At 41.8% G+C, this 16,989-nt stretch overlaps 1 protein-coding gene across 3 annotated transcripts in view; it reads left to right on the forward strand.

Moving 5' to 3' along the window:
- The first annotated feature begins 2,813 nt into the window (after positions 1 to 2,813).
- Positions 2,814 to 16,989, forward strand: part of LOC109874408 (netrin receptor UNC5D-like) — a 317,100-nt gene continuing 302,924 nt past the window's right edge. For 2 of the 3 annotated variants that reach the window (XM_031809239.1, XM_031809240.1), the window contains exon 1: positions 2,814 to 3,192. In XM_031809239.1, coding sequence (XP_031665099.1) covers positions 3,105 to 3,192 — 88 coding nt within the window. In that variant the 5' untranslated portion in view covers positions 2,814 to 3,104. The remainder of the gene's footprint in view (positions 3,193 to 16,989) is intronic. The other variant, XM_031809238.1, reaches the window with a different exon arrangement.

Here is a 16,989-nt window from a genome sequence, read left to right on the forward strand (position 1 = left end):
ATTACAACCTATGTGTTGTGATAATTGTGTTGTTTGCTCTATAACCTGTTAGTTCATATAACTTCTTATAACTATAACGGTCAAGTTAATGTTTCTGATATTTACGGACCATTCAACTATTGATTTAGAACCACAGAGAGTTACCGCAAGTCGCAAAGAAAACAGGAGCTGCCTCCACTATTTCAACTTCAACATTTCAACATCATTAAATCAACTATGCTTAGTCTAATACAGTGACAATCAATGTGTGCTAAATATAATGTGTGTGTGTGTGTGTGCATGCTTCTGCATTGCTTGCTGTTTGGGGTTTTAGGCTGGGTTTCTGTACAGCACTTTGTGACATCGGCTGATGTAAAAAGAGGATTATAAATACATTTGATTGATTGATTGATTTTTTAAAAACATGTTGAAATGCCAATATCTTCCTCCTCCTCTCTTTCATCTTGACAAAACGGTATATGACTCTGTCATACAGTACACGCTTTTAGATTTTTGTTGTCCTAGGCTACCTGGCTAAATTTCTTGCTCACTAGCCTAACTTCCTTTCATGGGCAACGATGAGCCAGCCAGTTAACATTAGCCCACTACATCTAGCTACATATTGAACTTCCATTCTCTCAGGCCAGGAGAACAATGTATGAGTTTATGGTTAGATCAGAATCTATGTTATAATCATTGGCCAGTACAGAGAAGTAAAACCCCAAATCTGAATCGCTATCTCCATCCATGGCTAATTTAGAAAAGGGACAGTTTTGCTAGCAAGATAGCCACCGGAGGACAACACAAAGTTGTCAATGACATTTCACTTTTGATGTGATGTGATTGGTGTGAAGCCAAATCCAAACTGGCTTCCCTTTACTCTTTTTTTTTTTGGTGCACCAGGACCATTCAGAGTTGAGCTCACTCAGTTTAGCTTAATGATGATTGGCTATTATTTTATACATTTTTTTATCAAGGGAGGACAAATGTTTGCTACACATACAGAGACAGAGGGGCACTGTTTCACTCGCTCAGATGCTGTCTCTGGTGAGAAATTCAGCCTCTTGTGAATTGAAGGAAAATTATGAATCAGAGAGACAGATGAAAGATAAATTATTGTATATGTTTTTTTCTTGGTCAATGTTTTGTCGAAACTTCCCTTGGCATCCATGAATACACCCCACTGCTAACTGCAGATTCGCATTCTCTCAAGATGCTGAAAAAATGTATCATCAAATCAAATCAAATCTAAATGTATTTGTCACATACACATTGTTAGCAGATGTTAATGCGAGCGTAGCGAAATGCTTGTGCTTCTAGTTCCGACAATGCAGTAATACCCAACAAGTAATCTAACTAACAATTCCAAAACTACTGTCTTATACACAGTGTAAGGGGATAAAGAATATGTACATAAAGATATATGAATGAGTGATGGTACAGAGCAGCATAGGCAAGATACAGTAGATGGTATTGAGTGCAGTATATACATATGAGATGAGTATGTAAACAAAGTGGCATAGTTAAAGTGGCTAGTGATACATGTATTACATAAAGATGCAGTAGATGATATAGAGTACAGTATATACATATACATATGAGATGAATAATGTAGGTATGTAAACATTAGCATAGCATTGTTTAAAGTGGCTAGTGATATATTTTACATAATTACCCATCAATTCCCATGATTAAAGTGGCTGGAGTTGAGTCAGTGTGTTGGCAGCAGCCACTCAATGTTAGTGGTGGCTGTTTAACAGTCTGATGGCCTTGAGATAGAAGCTGTTTTTCAGTCTCTCGGTCCCAGCTTTGATGCACCTGTACTGACCTCGCCTTCTGGATGATAGTGGGGTGAACAGGCAGTGGCTCGGGTGGTTGTTGTCCTTGATGATCTTTATGGCCTTGAATTGAGATTCTACTTTGTCTCTATCCTGACGCTTAGCTTGTTTGATTGCCTTGCGGAGGGAATAGTTACACTGTTTGTATTTGGTCATGTTTCCGGTCACCTTGCCCTGATTAAAAGCAGTGGTTCGGGCTTTCAGTTTCACGCGAATGCTGCCATCAATCCACGGTTTCTGGTTTGGGAATGTTTGGGAATGTATCATATTTCTCCACTCCTGTTTCCGAGTGTGTCATTTGCTGTATCATTTTACTGCAATAAATGCTTATTTCTGACAGTTGGCTACAGTTCCCTTGATGTGCTATATTTGAAGGCCTATTTGAAGCCTCCATATTGTGACTGTCGAAGGTGTAGCCTATAGCTCCTCAGAATCATCAGTCTGCCACCGCCTCGGCGGCATGTTGCTTCACATTCGATTTGACCACTTCAACAAATCTTTACCAAACATTATTTTTCTGGCCCTTCTCTTTATTTTATTTCTTCATATATATATTTTATTTCACTTCCTTCTTTTCTTCCTTTGACAATAAACTAAATCATACATAGACTAAAATAACACAGCTTAACATTTACATACATACAGTACACCTCCACAAACACAAATGGATTCTTTAATTTCAACTCTCCATTTCTCTTACTGAACTTTTTCTGCAAATTCCCAAAAGCAGTTGGTGATTGGTGTGGTGAGCATACCGTTAGGCCCTGAAGACCTAAAGTTTAGGCTTACACACTAATGACAGATAGCCTAAAACATAATAAAGGAAACACCTCACTGTAGCCTATATATAGATATTCCACAATTATACATTATCATTATCATTATTATATTATTATATATTATCTTTATTCAACCCACCTGCACACAATATTTAATGACCTTAGAAGCCCATCCCGCGCGAGTTATGAGTCAACCCGCGCTAGTGCATGTCTCTCTCTCTCTTTCATTCTCTGCCCCAAAGCTGAGAGCTATTGGCTTGCGCACCTTAATTATTTCACTCTCTCTCACACAGTTTGCCCGACCGCCGACACACGGACACCGCGGTCCATCTGTCTGTATTGTGAAGCAGAGATGCAGTCGCTGTTCGCCGTCCTCGGCGACAGACTGGCCCTGTGTAAACGTTATCAGTGCAGGGTAACCTGTTACTGGTGACAGTCTACGTCGACAAATGCTCGAGACCCTCGCGCAGCATACCCGGGTCAGATTGGGAGGAAGACGACCGGCGCAATGATGGGACAGTTTTCGGGGGTATGCTACCGGAGTTTGGTCATCCTCTTGTTTCTCGGTTTGCAGTTCCCGGCCACGGCGGCACGAGGTAAGAACAGTTCAGAATGTGTTGTTCTTGTTTGTGCCAGAACAGCTGTGTGTTGTGCGAGTGCAGGAATTTGCACTTGCACTATAGATTAGTCAGGGTGTGTTCTATGGTATCCAATCGCACAAACTAACTGTACTGTGCTTAACTTTGTCAATATTATTTTTGGTATTGTAAACATATTTTAAATGCTTTCCCTGCTTACGTCTACACCTATCGTATGCAAAAGAGTTATAGGCTACAAATAATGTATCGTCATATCTGACCCTAGGCTAATTATCTTAGAAAAAAAGGGTTCCAAAATGGTGATTTTGCTGTCCCCATAGAACCCTTTTTGGTTCCAGTTAGAACCATTTTTGTTTCCATGTAGAACCCTCTGTAGAAACGGTTCTACATGGAACCCAAAACGGTTCTACCTGTAACCAAAAAGGGTTCTTCAAAGGGTTCTAGATAGCATTTTTTTAAGAGAGTAGGGAGTAAGACAATAATGCAGTGTATTCTGTCGGCCCACACCGAAGAAGGCAGACGCGAAAATAAATAAAGATACTACTGACTGGTTGTTGGTCATGATCCAAATGTTTCTCAGCGATAGACGCCTTTTGGCTTTTGCATTAAAACACATTGATTGTGCACAGCGGGGGAACCGCTCGGCCAGTTCTTCCATGCGTTGACATGTGTTGCTGTGATGGTCTCTCCGGGAGAATGATGGGTTCACATCCCAAAACACTGCTCTTTGAAGTAATGCATAGTCGTTAGTGACAGCTCAGACATATTGGCTTGAGTTAGACTTGTGCTGTTGGGGTGGCAGGAAGCCTAGTGGTTAGCGCGTTGGGTCAATAACCAAAAAGTTGCTGGATCGAATCCTCGAGCTGACAAGGGGGAAAAAACTGTCGTTCTCCCTCTGAACAAGGCAGTTAACCCACTGTTCCCCGCTAGGCTGTTGTAAATAAGAGTTTGTTCTTATCTGACTTGCCTAGTTAGATGAAGGTTATATTTGAAAACACAACACCTCTTTGGATAATTACATCATGTCCTTCTTATTTTTATTATGAAAAGATTAAATGAAATAGGCAACACATTGAAAACAATACTATTCGGGTAGTTAGGCTGTTAGGCACGATTCAACTCCTGCTATAGGTTTCACTATGGACCCCATCACATGCTCTCCTCCCTACCTTGACCTCTTGACACCCACTTAACTTATAGCCCGATCATCTCTTATGGTGAGTCATTTGCAAGTCAATTACCAAATTAGCCATAAGGATTTTATTATTGCATATCAAGTATGGAAAGAAACTGAACCTGAGTAATATAAATATTAGATTAGGGCTCTATTCAGGTTCAGTGGTTTAGCTTTTTGAGGCTGTGAGGTATTCTACTGTGTTTTGGGTTCGTTAATAAGGAATTGGGCCCATCCTTTTAAGCTTGTAAATAACCCTTATTGTCGTTTTCACTCTTCCCTCCTCTGTCGTTTTCCTCCTCATTCTTACTCTCTTGGCACCAGAAGCTTCAGAAACCTAATGAATTTTGTTGTTCTACATCCCAATAGAGGACATTGATATCTCCAGACCATTGATAATCTGATCAGATCCTATGTATGCTCACCCAGCCTTGGGTGATAATATCCTAATGCCGGTTCCCGACCGTGTGATATTGTTCTGTTATGTGTACTTATTTCATGATCCACTATATCAGAGACACAATTGAGACATAGCCTGCAGGTGTATAGTAAATGGAGTGATCTGAGTATTGGGGTTGAGGAGAGAAAAGAGAGACAGACACACAGCACCAGCGGCAGGTTTGACAGTGCCGTTTGATGTTTCAGTTGCGACTCTCGCCATCTGATATGGAGAGAGAAAGAGAGAGAGGGGGGAGAAAGTGAGGGGCAGTGAGATAGAGAGAGAGAGATATGAATAAAGGGCTACAGAGAGGAGTCGTCTGTGGGAGAACCCATGTTTTATGTATCCCAAATATGTCAACCCGTCTCTCCAGCCACCTCTTTGATTTAACTGACATTTAACATGAGAGGGATTCATGAGCTCAATATGGAGAGGATGCATGGGATTATCCAGGATTTTTTTTCTTCTCCTTTTTTTGAGAATGACAAATCAAATTTTATTTGCCACTTGCACCGAATACTATTGGTGTAGATAATAATAAGAGTACGAATAAAGAACAGAGTAGCAGCATATGATGAGGGTGAAAGTGTGTGTGTGTGTGTGTATGTAGTGTATGTGAATTAGAGGTCGACCGATTAATCGGAATGGCCGATTAATTAGGGGCGATTTCAAGTTTTCATAACAATCGGAAATCAAGATTTTTGGACACCAATTTGGCCGATTTTAACTTTTTGCTTTTTAAATATTTTTAAACACCTTTATCTAATCTTTTTTTTAACTAGGCAAGTCAGTTAAGAACACATTCTTATTTTCAATGACGGCCTAGGAACGGTGGGTTAACTGCCTTGTTCAGGGGCAGAACAACAGATGTTAACCTTGTCAGCTCGGGGATTCAATCTTGCAACCTTACAGTTAACTAGTCCAACGCTCTAACCACCTGCCTCTCATTGCACTCCACGAGGAGCCTGCCTGTTACGCGAATGCAGTAAGCCAAGGTAAGTTGCTAGCTAGCATTAAACTTATCTTATAAAAAACAATCAATCAATCATAATCACATGTTAAAAGGAACCACCAGCTTTCATATGTTCTCATGTTCTGAGCAAGGAACTTAAACGTTAGCTTTCTTACATGGCACATATTGTACTTTTACTTTCTTCTCCAACACTTTGTTTTTTCATTATTTAAACCAAATTACTTCCAGACACAAATGAGAGAACAGCTCACTGACCATTTTACTCGCCATAGCTAGGCTGTTTTTATATTATGCAGAGTGTAACGGATGTAAAACAGCTAGCTTAGTTAGCGGTGCGCGCTAAATAGCGTTTCAGTCGGTGACGTCACTTTCTCTGAGACCTTGAAGTAGTAGTTCCCCTTGCTCTGCAAGGGCCGTGGCTTTTGTGAAGCAATGGGTAACGATGCTTCGTGGGTGACTGTTGTTGATGTGTGCAGAGGGTCCCTGGTTCGCGCCCGGGTATGGGCGAGGGGACGGTCTAAAGTTATACTGTTACATTGATGCTGTTGACCCGGATCACTGGTTGCTGCGGAAAAGGAGGAAGGTCAAAAATATATTGTTACAAGAGCATTGGTGACTGTAACTGTGCTGCCGGCAACAATTTACGCTTTTTTGCCAAAGTTTACTGACACCGGCCATATTCAATGGGGGTTGAGCGTTCGTAAATCCGGCAGTTATTCTGCGCTCTAGCACACTCAGACAAGAGTGCTCTGAAATTGCAGTAGTTAGAGAGAGCGAATTTACCAGCCAATTCTATCAACAGTTGTCGCAGTGACATTCTATTGAAATGGTTACTTGTATAGTGGAGTCTTTTGTTAAGATATGTAGTTAGCTAGCTAGGTAAACAATTAACCATAATCCTTGCTCATTACTACCCTGCATTAGGCTATAACTAGCAAAGCAAATTGCTCTGAGATAGGAATAATAAGATCATACACGCAACGTTAGCTAGCGAGCCAGCCAGCTAACGTTAGCTAGCTAGCTAATATTACACTTGAACTTGAAATTAATCAAAATTAGTAACATGTAATATCTGAAAATGTAGCTAGCTAGAATGTTTTACCCATTGTCACGTGTGCTCCATCTACGGCCTCTAGGTCACCAGGCTGCTCATTATGGCGCACACCTGTCACCATCGTTACGCTCACCTGCGTGTCGTCAGATTCACCTGGGCTCCATCACTTCCCTGATTACCTTCCCTATATATGTCACTCCCGTTGGTTCCTTCCCTATGCGTCATTGTTTCTGTTTCCTGTCTGTGCGTTGTTCGTGTTTCTTGTTTTGTATTTAGTTGCATTTATTTATTAAAAGACTCACTCCCTGAACTTGCTTCCTGACTCTCAGCGCACTCGTTACACCCATATACATCATGGAGGGACGCTTCTCCCTCTCACGGATGCCATGATTGCCCTGAGTTTAAAGATGTAATCCGGAGACAGGTGTTTTCTCCTCTCCTTAGCTGTCATACTCCAATTCCACTGATTTCAAAACTCGGTCCTCCAGAAAGTGGAGAGCAACACTTACGGTGGCTTGCGAAAGTATTCACCCCCCTTGGCATTTTTCCTATTTTGTTGCCTTTACAACCTGGAATTAATTTTTGGGGGGTTTGTATCATTTGATTTAAACAACACTTTGAAGATCCAAAATATTTTTTTATAGTGAAACAAGAAAGAAATCACTTGAGCGTGCATAATACTTTCAAAACTGATCCAGCTCCTTCAAGTCGGATGGGTTCTGCTGGTGTACAGCAATCTTTAAGACATACCACAGATTCTCAATTGGATTGAGGTCTGGGCTTTGACTTGGCCATTCCAAGACATTTAAATGTTTCCCCTTAAACCACTTGAGTGTTGCTTTAGCAGTATGCTTAAGGTCATTGTCCTGCTGGAAGGTGAACCTCCGTCCCAGTCTCAAATCTCTGGAAGAGATAGGTTTCCCTCAAGAATTTCCCTGTATTTAGCACCATCCATCATTCCTTATTTTTCGACCAGTTTCTCAGTCCCTGCCAATGAAAAACATACCCACAGCATGATGCTGCCTCCACCGTGCTTCACTGTGGGGATGTTGTTCACGGGGTGATTGAGAGGTGTTGGGTTTGTGCCAGACATAGCGTTTTCCTTGATGGCCAAAAAGCTAAATTTTAGTCTCTTCTGACCAGAGTACCTTCTTCCATATGTTTGGGGAGTCTCCCACATGCCTTTTGGCGAACACCAAACATGTTTGCTTATTTTTTTATTTAAGCAATGGCTTTTTTCTGGCCACTCCTCCGTAAAGCCCAGCTCTGTGGAGTGTATGGCTTAAAGTGGTTCTATGGACAGATACTCCAATCTCACCTGTGGAGCTTTGCAGCTCCTTCAGGGTTCTCTTTGGTCTCTTTGTTGCCTCTCTGATTAATGCCCTCCTTGCCTGGTCCGTGAGTTTTGGTGGTTAGACCTCTCTTGGCAGGTATGTTGTTGAAGTGCCATATTCTTTCAATTTTTTAATCATGGATTTAATGGTGCTCAGTGGGATGTTCAAAGTTTCTGATATTTTTTTATAACCCAACCCTGATCTGTACTTCTCCAAAACTTTGTCCCTGACTGTCACGCCCTGGTCTTAGTATTTTGTGTTTTCTATATTTATTTGGTCAGGCCAGGGTGTGACATGGGTTTATTTTGTGTTGTGTTTATGTATGTTTTTTTTTCGTAGGTTTTGGGATTGTGGCTTAGTGGGGTGTTCTAGCAAAGTCTATGGTTGCCTGAGGTGGTTCTCAATCAGAGGCAGCCATATTCTTTGAGTGTGTCGTGGGTGATTGTTCCTGTCTTTGTGTTAGTTGTCACCAGATAGGCTGTATAGGTTTTCACGTTCCGTTTATTGTTTTTGTATTGTCGTGTTTTTTCGTCATTAAACATGTATCGTATTAAACACGCTGCATTTTGGTCCGACTCTCTTTCGACGGAAGAAAACCGTAACACTGACCTGTTTGGAGAGCTCCTTGGTCTTCATGGTGCCACTTGCTTGGTGTTGCCCCTTGCTTAGTGGTGTTGCAGACTCTGGGGCCTTTCGGGAACAGGTGTACAGTGCCTTGCGAAAGTATTAGGCCCCCTTGAACTTTGCGACCTTTTGCCACATTTCAGGCTTCAAACATAAAGATATAAAACTGTATTTTTTTGTGAATAATCAACAACAAGTGGGACACAATCATGAAGTGGAACGACATTTATTGGATATTTCAAACTTTTTTAACAAATCAAAAAATGAAAAATTGGGCGTGCAAAATTATTCAGCCCCCTTAAGTTAATACTTTGTAGCACCACCTTTTGCTGCGATTACAGCTGTAAGTCGCTTGGGGTATGTCTCTATCAGTTTTGCACATCGAGAGACTGAAATTATTTCCCATTCCTCCTTGCAAAACAGCTCGAGCTCAGTGAGGTTGGATGGAGAGCATTTGTGAACAGCAGTTTTCAGTTCTTTCCACAGATTCTCGATTGGATTCAGGTCTGGACTTTGACTTGGCCATTCTAACACCTGGATATGTTTATTTTTGAACCATTCCATTGTAGATTTTGCTTTATGTTTTGGATCATTGTCTTGTTGGAAGACAAATCTCCATCCCAGTCTCAGGTCTTTTGCAGACTCCATCAGGTTTTCTTCCAGAATGGTGCTGTATTTGGCTCCATCCATCTTCCCATCAATTTTAACCATCTTCCCTGTCCCTGCTGAAGAAAAGCAGGCCCAAACCATGATGCTGCCACCACAATGTTTGACAGTGGGGATGGTGTGTTCAGGGTGATGAGCTGTGTTGCTTTTACGCCAAACATAATGTTTTGCATTGTTGCCAAAAAGTTCAATTTTGGTTTCATCTGACCAGAGCACCTTCTTCCACATGTTTGGTGTGTCTACCAGGTGGCTTGTGGCAAACTTTAAACGACACTTTTTATGGATATCTTTAAGAAATGGCTTTCTTCTTGCCACCCTTCCATAAAGGCCAGATTTGTGCAATATACGACTGATTGTTGTCCTATGGACAGAGTCTCCCACCTCAGCTGTAGATCTCTGCAGTTCATCCAGAGTGATCATGGGCCTCTTGGCTGCATCTCTGATCAGTCTTCTCCTTGTATGAGCTGAAAGTTTAGAGGGACGGCCAGGTCTTGGTAGATTTGCAGTGGTCTGATACTCCTTCCATTTCAATATTATCGCTTGCACAGTGCTGCTTGGGATGTTTAAAGCTTGGGAAATATTTTTGTATCCAAATCCGGCTTTAAACTTCTTCACAACAGTATCTCGGACCTGCCTGGTGTGTTCCTTGTTCTTCATGATGCTCTCTGCGCTTTTAACGGACCTCTGAGACTATCACAGTGCAGGTGCATTTATACGGAGACTTGATTACACACAGGTGGATTGTATTTATCATCATTAGTCATTTAGGTCAACATTGGATCATTCAGAGATCCTCACGGAACTTCTGGAGAGAGTTTGCTGCACTGAAAGTAAAGGGGCTGAATAATTTTGCACGCCCAATTTTTCAGTTTTTGATTTGTTAAAAAAGTTATTTTTTTCATTTCACTTTACCAATTTGGACTATTTTGTATGTTAATTTCATGAAATACAAATACAAATCCATTTAAATTACAGGTTGTAATGCGGCAAAATAGGAAAAATTCCAAGGGGGATTAATACTTTTGCAAGGGACTGTACACAATCCATGTCTCATTTGCCTCGAGGCTTAAAAGTCCTTCTTTAACCTGTCTCCTCCCCTTCGTTCTACACAGATTGAAGTGGATTTAACATCAATAAGGGATTGTAGCTTTCACCTGGATTCACCTGGTCATGTCATGGAAAGAGCGGGTGTTCCTTAATGTTTTGTACACTCATTGTATGTTGCATGAATTCATAATTGGAATACAATAAAATTGGAAAATTATTTAATTCCAACTCTCACAATTTCACACATTTTCAACATATACTGTATTTTCCCCATTCTACGCTTGACAAGCAGTTAACTTATTCCACCACTTGGCACTGCTGTTGTCCCCTCTTCACGACTGTGCAGGTGTGTGTGGACCATGTTACGACTTAGTAATGTAGACGCCAAGGAACTTGAAGCTCTCAACCTGCTCCACTACAGCCCTGTCGATGTGGATAGGGATGTGCTCTCCCCTCTTTCTCCTGTAGTCGTCGATCAGCTCCTTGGTCTTACTGACGTTTAGGGAGAGGTTTTTGTCCTGGCACCACACTGCTAAGTCTCTGACCTCCTCCCTGTAGGCTGTTTCATCGCCGTTGGTGATTAGGCCTACCACCGTCTTGTCATCAGCAAACTTGTTGATGGTGTTGGAGTTGTGTGTGGCCACCTAGTTGTGGGTGAACATGAAGTACAGGAGGGGACTAAGCACACACCCCTGAGGGTACCCCGTGTTGAGGGTCAGTGTGGAGGAGGTGTTGTTGCCTACTCTCAGCACCGAGGGCCGGCCCGTCAGGAAGTCCAGGATTCAGTTGCAGAGGGAGCTGTTCAGTCCCAGAGTCCCAAGCTTGGTGATGAACTTGGAGAGGACTATGTTGATGAATTGAGTTGTAGTCTATGAACAGCATTCTCACAAAGTTATTTCCCCTCTTCTACAGGTGGGAGAGGGCAGTGTGGAGTCCAATAGAGATTGCGTAATCTATGGATCGGTAGGGAAGTATGCGAATTGGAGTGAGTCCAGGGTTGGGATGATAGTGTCAGTGTGTGTCATTACCAGCCTTTCAAAGCACTTCATCATTCTGTGAGTGCTACAAGGCGATAGTCATGTTACCTTGGTTCTTGGGAACAGGGACAATGGTGGTCATCTTGAAACATGTTGGGATTACCGAATGGGACAAGGAGAAATTGAATATGTTAGCCAAAACAATTGTCTGCTGGTCTGCGCATACTCTGAGAACGTGCTCAGGTTTTCCCCTTGGCCTCGCATCTGCTTCATCGGACCACTTCCGTATTGAGCGTGTCACTGGTATTCCTGGTTGAACTTTTGTATGTAAGCAGAAAGCAGGAAGATAGCGTAATGGTCTGATTTTCCCGAAGGGTGTTCTGTATTCAGAATGTGGAGTATATACACTATATATATATATACAAAAGTATGTGGACATCCCTTCAAATGAGTGAATTCCGCTATTTCAGCCACAACCGTTGCTGACGGGTGTATTATATCAAGCACACAGCCATGCAATCTCCATAGATACACATTGGCAGTAGAATAGCCTTACTGAAGAGCTCAGTGACACGTGGCACCGTCACAGGATGCCTCCTTTCCAACAAGTCAGTTAGTCAAATTTCTGCCCTGCTTGAGCTGCCCATGTCAACTGGAAGTGCTGTTATTGTGAAGTGAAAACGTCTAGGAGCAACAAAGGCTCAGCCGCGAAGTGGTAGGCCACACAAGCTCACAGAACGGGACTGCCGAATGCTGAAGCGCGTAGAATGTAAAAAAATAATCTGTCCTCGTTTTCAACACTCACTACCGGGTTCCAACTGCCTCTGGAAACAACGTCAGAACAAGAACTGTTCGTTGGGAGCTTCATGAAATGGTTTTCCATGGCCACAAACAAGCCTAAGATCACCATGCACAATGCCAAGTGTCGGCTGGAGTAGTGTAATACTCTTGTGACTGAATGGAAGCAAGTCCTCGCAGCAATGTTCCACAATCTAGTGGAAAGCCTTCCTAGAAGATTGGAGGCTGTTATAGCAGCAAAGGGGGGACCAACTACATATTAATGTCCATGATTTTGTAATGAGATTTTCGACGAGCAGGTGTCCACATAGTTCTGGCCATGTACTGTATGTGGAGCAATCATGACACAATTTTCTGTATTGCATGTCTCTCCTGTCCCAATATGCCTCTCTCTGCCACATTTCTTGAATATGGCCAAGCTTGGCAATAGCAACAGAGCAATAGCGTTGTGACAATGCAGCTCTGATTTAATTACTTTCCATGAGTATGAACATTTTACATGGAAAGTCAGCCAAACCCCTCAAATTAAACTAATCTAATCAAAGATATGACTCACTCGGGGTGAATTGGATTGAAACACGATGGAGAAAGGTTCCCATTCATTATGGTAGGAATAATATGTACAGATGCAATATGTAGATACTGTATCAACCTGTTGTTTTCCAATTTAGATCCACACATTTTTAAACCCCCAATTTCATTACATGAGAAGAGTCCTTTTCTTTACCAGCGAGACACCAACCACTGTACAGTACACAAAATAATACAAGGCCTACTCAGTACCATTATGATAAGATGATGGACTCCATTCAAGTCCAGCTTTAGAGATTTTACTCAGTTACCACAAAAACATCATAATGAGCCATACAATCTCCTTTTGAAATATATCAGGCATTATTAGTATTGATTAATTTCAAGATGAGGTTGTAGTTTACCCTGATATTAGGCTAATTATATACTCTAGTTTTTAAAGCAGTGTGTGAGTGAAGGGTGTTTCCATGAAATAAACAGTAATTACATATATTAACACAAACCTGAAATTAGTCTTTCCATATTCTGATGTTGACACAAAACATCCTAGAACCAAATTGCACAAGAATGTGTGTGTGTGTGTGTGAGTGCGTCTGTGTGTGTGTGTGTGTGAGTGCGTCTGCGTGTGTGTGTGGTCTTACCTGGTTCCATTGGCATTGGATTGAATGTACTGTAGCAGAATATTCTGTGAGGATATTGAGTTGGAATGACACAGAATAATACAGAATCTTGTTTGTCGTTGGATTTGTTTCTCCGTGGGGTTTCTTTGAAGGCTTAGAGGAGCTGTTGTCATTACAAACCTCTGCTGTGACCCACCTCCTCACTGTTTTTGTGTGTGTGTGTGTGTGTGTGTGCACTCCATTAATGATCATTTCAATGTAAAGTTTACCCCAATTATTTGACTGGTTGATTGTTTGGTCGTTAGGCTGTTGGTCGACCGACATTGTTTTAGTCGAGCAGTAACAAATATATATATACTGTGGGCCTAGACTAAAATACCATTTATGCTTGATCTGAAAATGGGTTTGGAGGCTCCATCTGGAGGTTGCGACGCAATTGTCGAGTCTCCAGAGGCATGCAGAGGCCAAATCGAGCGCCATACCGCATCGCCATGTGCCTACCAAATTTTTTAACAATGTGGAGGGCTCTATATAGCTAATTGACATGATTGGTTGATGGTAGGTGGGGGCAGTACATCCTTTATAAACACATTCACTTCCTTGACAACTGCTCCGCAAAGCGCGATAAGTATGAATGCCCTGACTTCTGCTGAGGCCAGATCACGGTAAATATTGCATGGCCAATGCAGAAGTCAGATTGACCAATGCACTTCTCTCCACAATCTCCCACCAATTTGTGCACATTCAAATTGTTTCATAACTTCATTGTGTGAATTGTTTGTGTTTGATTGTTAGTGTATATCAATTCCCCATTACATACATCACCAGTTTTACATGTACTGTTAATTCCTATAATTTCTAATATACAATGTTTGTTACTTTGGTTACGGTAATTTCTGTTAATACATTCAATATTATTATTCCAGTCTTCCCGTTGGAGTGGACACATTGTTTGCAGAGTGCCCAACCTATGCTACACTTGTGAGTAACAAGTGTTTGTTTATGTCATTCCATTTACGAGTTTTGTCAATTTAGTCATTGTCTTTTGTTTGGAGCACTCCTGTCATTGTTGAGTAAGTACGTGCACGCATAGAAGTAGGCCTATAGGCTACCTGGCCTGCGCGCAAATGTAGGCATACAAATCCACCCATTTGGGGATCTGATAGTATTTCTGATTGGCTTAACTCACCACCACTAATGACCTGTGGAGCATCTCAAAGTAATGTTTTCTTCACCTCAAACAGCAAGCAATCAAATCAAATCAAGCAATCAAATCAAATCAAGCAATCAAATCAAATCAAGCAATCAAATCAAATCAAGCAATCAAAGTCTGTTTTTTGTTGTTTTGTTTTTAGTTTCTTTCACCCCCCTTTTCCCCCCAATTTTGGGAAAGGCGAAGGTCGAGAGCCGTGCATCCTCCGAAACACGACCCTGCCAAGCTGCACTGCTTCTTGATAGTGCTCGCTTTACCCGAAAACCAGCTGCACCAATGTGTCGGAGGAAACACCTGGCTACCGTGTCAGCGTGCATACACCCAACCCGCCACAGGATTCGCTAGAGCGAGATGGGACAAGGACATCCCAGCCGGCCAAACCCTCCCCTAACCAGGACGACGCAGGGCCAATTGTGTGCCACCTCATGGGCGATGCAGTGCCTTAGAACGCTGCGCCACTCGGGAGGCCCAGTATGTTTTTACATTCATTGAGAATTACAGTTCCTCAATGTATTTGAAAAATATTTCCAGTTCTTTCCCTTTCGATAACCACTCAGCGTGAAATGGAAAAATGTCATGCTCTGATCCAGTGGAAAAGTCATAAAATAGGCTTACATGTTTACTTCTTATCAGTGCTTGACTTGGACTGAAATAAGTTCTGGTACTCATTTTGGGTGCTGATAATGTTTATATTTAGGTGCAGGAGCGCCACAATACTTTTTAGCTAATATTCTATAAGAGGAACAGGAGCTCAAGCAGTACAAAATTGGAGGTGCCGGTATTTGGCTCCGGTGAGCTCCTGCCCAAGTCAAGCATTGTTTCTTATCCCTTGCGCAAATAACCAACAGCTGTGTCTGGCCAGAGCTCACTGGCACTGGAAACTCTGAGGGGCCAGAATATTTAATACAATGTTGCAATGTTGCTAGTGCAAGCCTAGGGCCAGACCCAAGTTAATAGTTGATACAATGTTTCAAGTTCATTGATTTATGGGATATTTATTTTTATCAGGATATTTTCTACCTGCAGGCTGCAATGTTTTTATTTGTTGGCTTTTTTACATTAGTAGTTGGCAATGGCAGTAGAAGATACTTTTCCGGTTTGTATCATTTTAATTTAGATTTGAAATGAAGTCTGATTTACCACATGATAATGCTAAATGTAATTTCACGTAAAATGGCATTTGAAAACCATAACTGGCACCCATATCTGTAGAAATGGTAAGATAAATTGGCATTCACTATGAAAAAGGTTGCCGACTCCTCGTGTAGCCTATTACTGGCAACTTCAGGAGAGTAATGGCACAATCTACGAAGGCCAGGAGTATCGGGAATAGTTGGGCCAGGTAAATATTTTTGTTCTTCTGGTTATCTAGATATCTTGCGCCCTCTTGAGGCATTTGTCTTATTTCATCAAACCTTAATATCTTGATCACACCGACAGCGTCATTGCGCAAAATGGTACGCAGCATCATCTAGATATGCGTGCAACAAAAGTTCAACATTCACCTTCTGCTACCATTTCTGTCAAGCCGTCTACGCATACAGTTTGACGTATGCATTTGATAAATCCAACGTATGCACCTCACAGAATTCCCTACAATTGCCTCTGCAACGCAATGCTGCAAGGCAAATGCAGCGTTTCATTGGAAATGAATGTACTTCTGGTGTACCAAAATGCAATGATGCTGTCAGTGTGATCAGGGCAGATGCTTAAAGCATCAGACAAGCTCAATGCATATAGTTGATTTGATTAAAACACATAGGGTGTGTGTAGTGGCATGTATCCTAGTGGTTAGAGCGTTGGACCAGTAATTGAAAGGTTGCAAGTTCAAAACCCTGAGCTGGCAAGGTAAACATTTGTTGTTCTACCCCTGAACAAGGCAGTTAACGCACTGTTCCTAGGCTCTCATTGAAAATAAGAAGTTGTTCTTCTATGTCTTTCCTAGTTAAATAAATATATGGAAAAATACACATTTAAACATTTGAAACAATGGATTGGTCAAAAGAACAACTTCAATGTCAAGCCCTTAAAATTCTCCTCTCCACATTCATACTCTTTTTACCGGGCTCTCTCTCTTTCTCTTTCTCTCTACTTCTACTCCTCTCTCCTTACCTCTCTGCCCCCCTCCGCCAGTGGGAAACGCTTAACTGTCCAGAAAGCTTTCATTTCATAAATATATCCTCCCTTTCTCCTCCGTGTTTTTTTTCTCTCCCTCCCTCGCAGCTTCTGTCAGTGTAATTTGGTTTCAGCAGATTGTTGCTGTGACAAATGCTTAGGCTCTGGAGCCATTCCTCAGCTCACCTGATGGAGGGAGGAAGACAGAGTGGGATAGAGGGACGGATGG

This window comes from Oncorhynchus kisutch, linkage group LG29, assembly GCF_002021735.2.
Source record: "Oncorhynchus kisutch isolate 150728-3 linkage group LG29, Okis_V2, whole genome shotgun sequence".
In the NCBI taxonomy this organism is placed as follows: domain Eukaryota; kingdom Metazoa; phylum Chordata; class Actinopteri; order Salmoniformes; family Salmonidae; genus Oncorhynchus; species Oncorhynchus kisutch.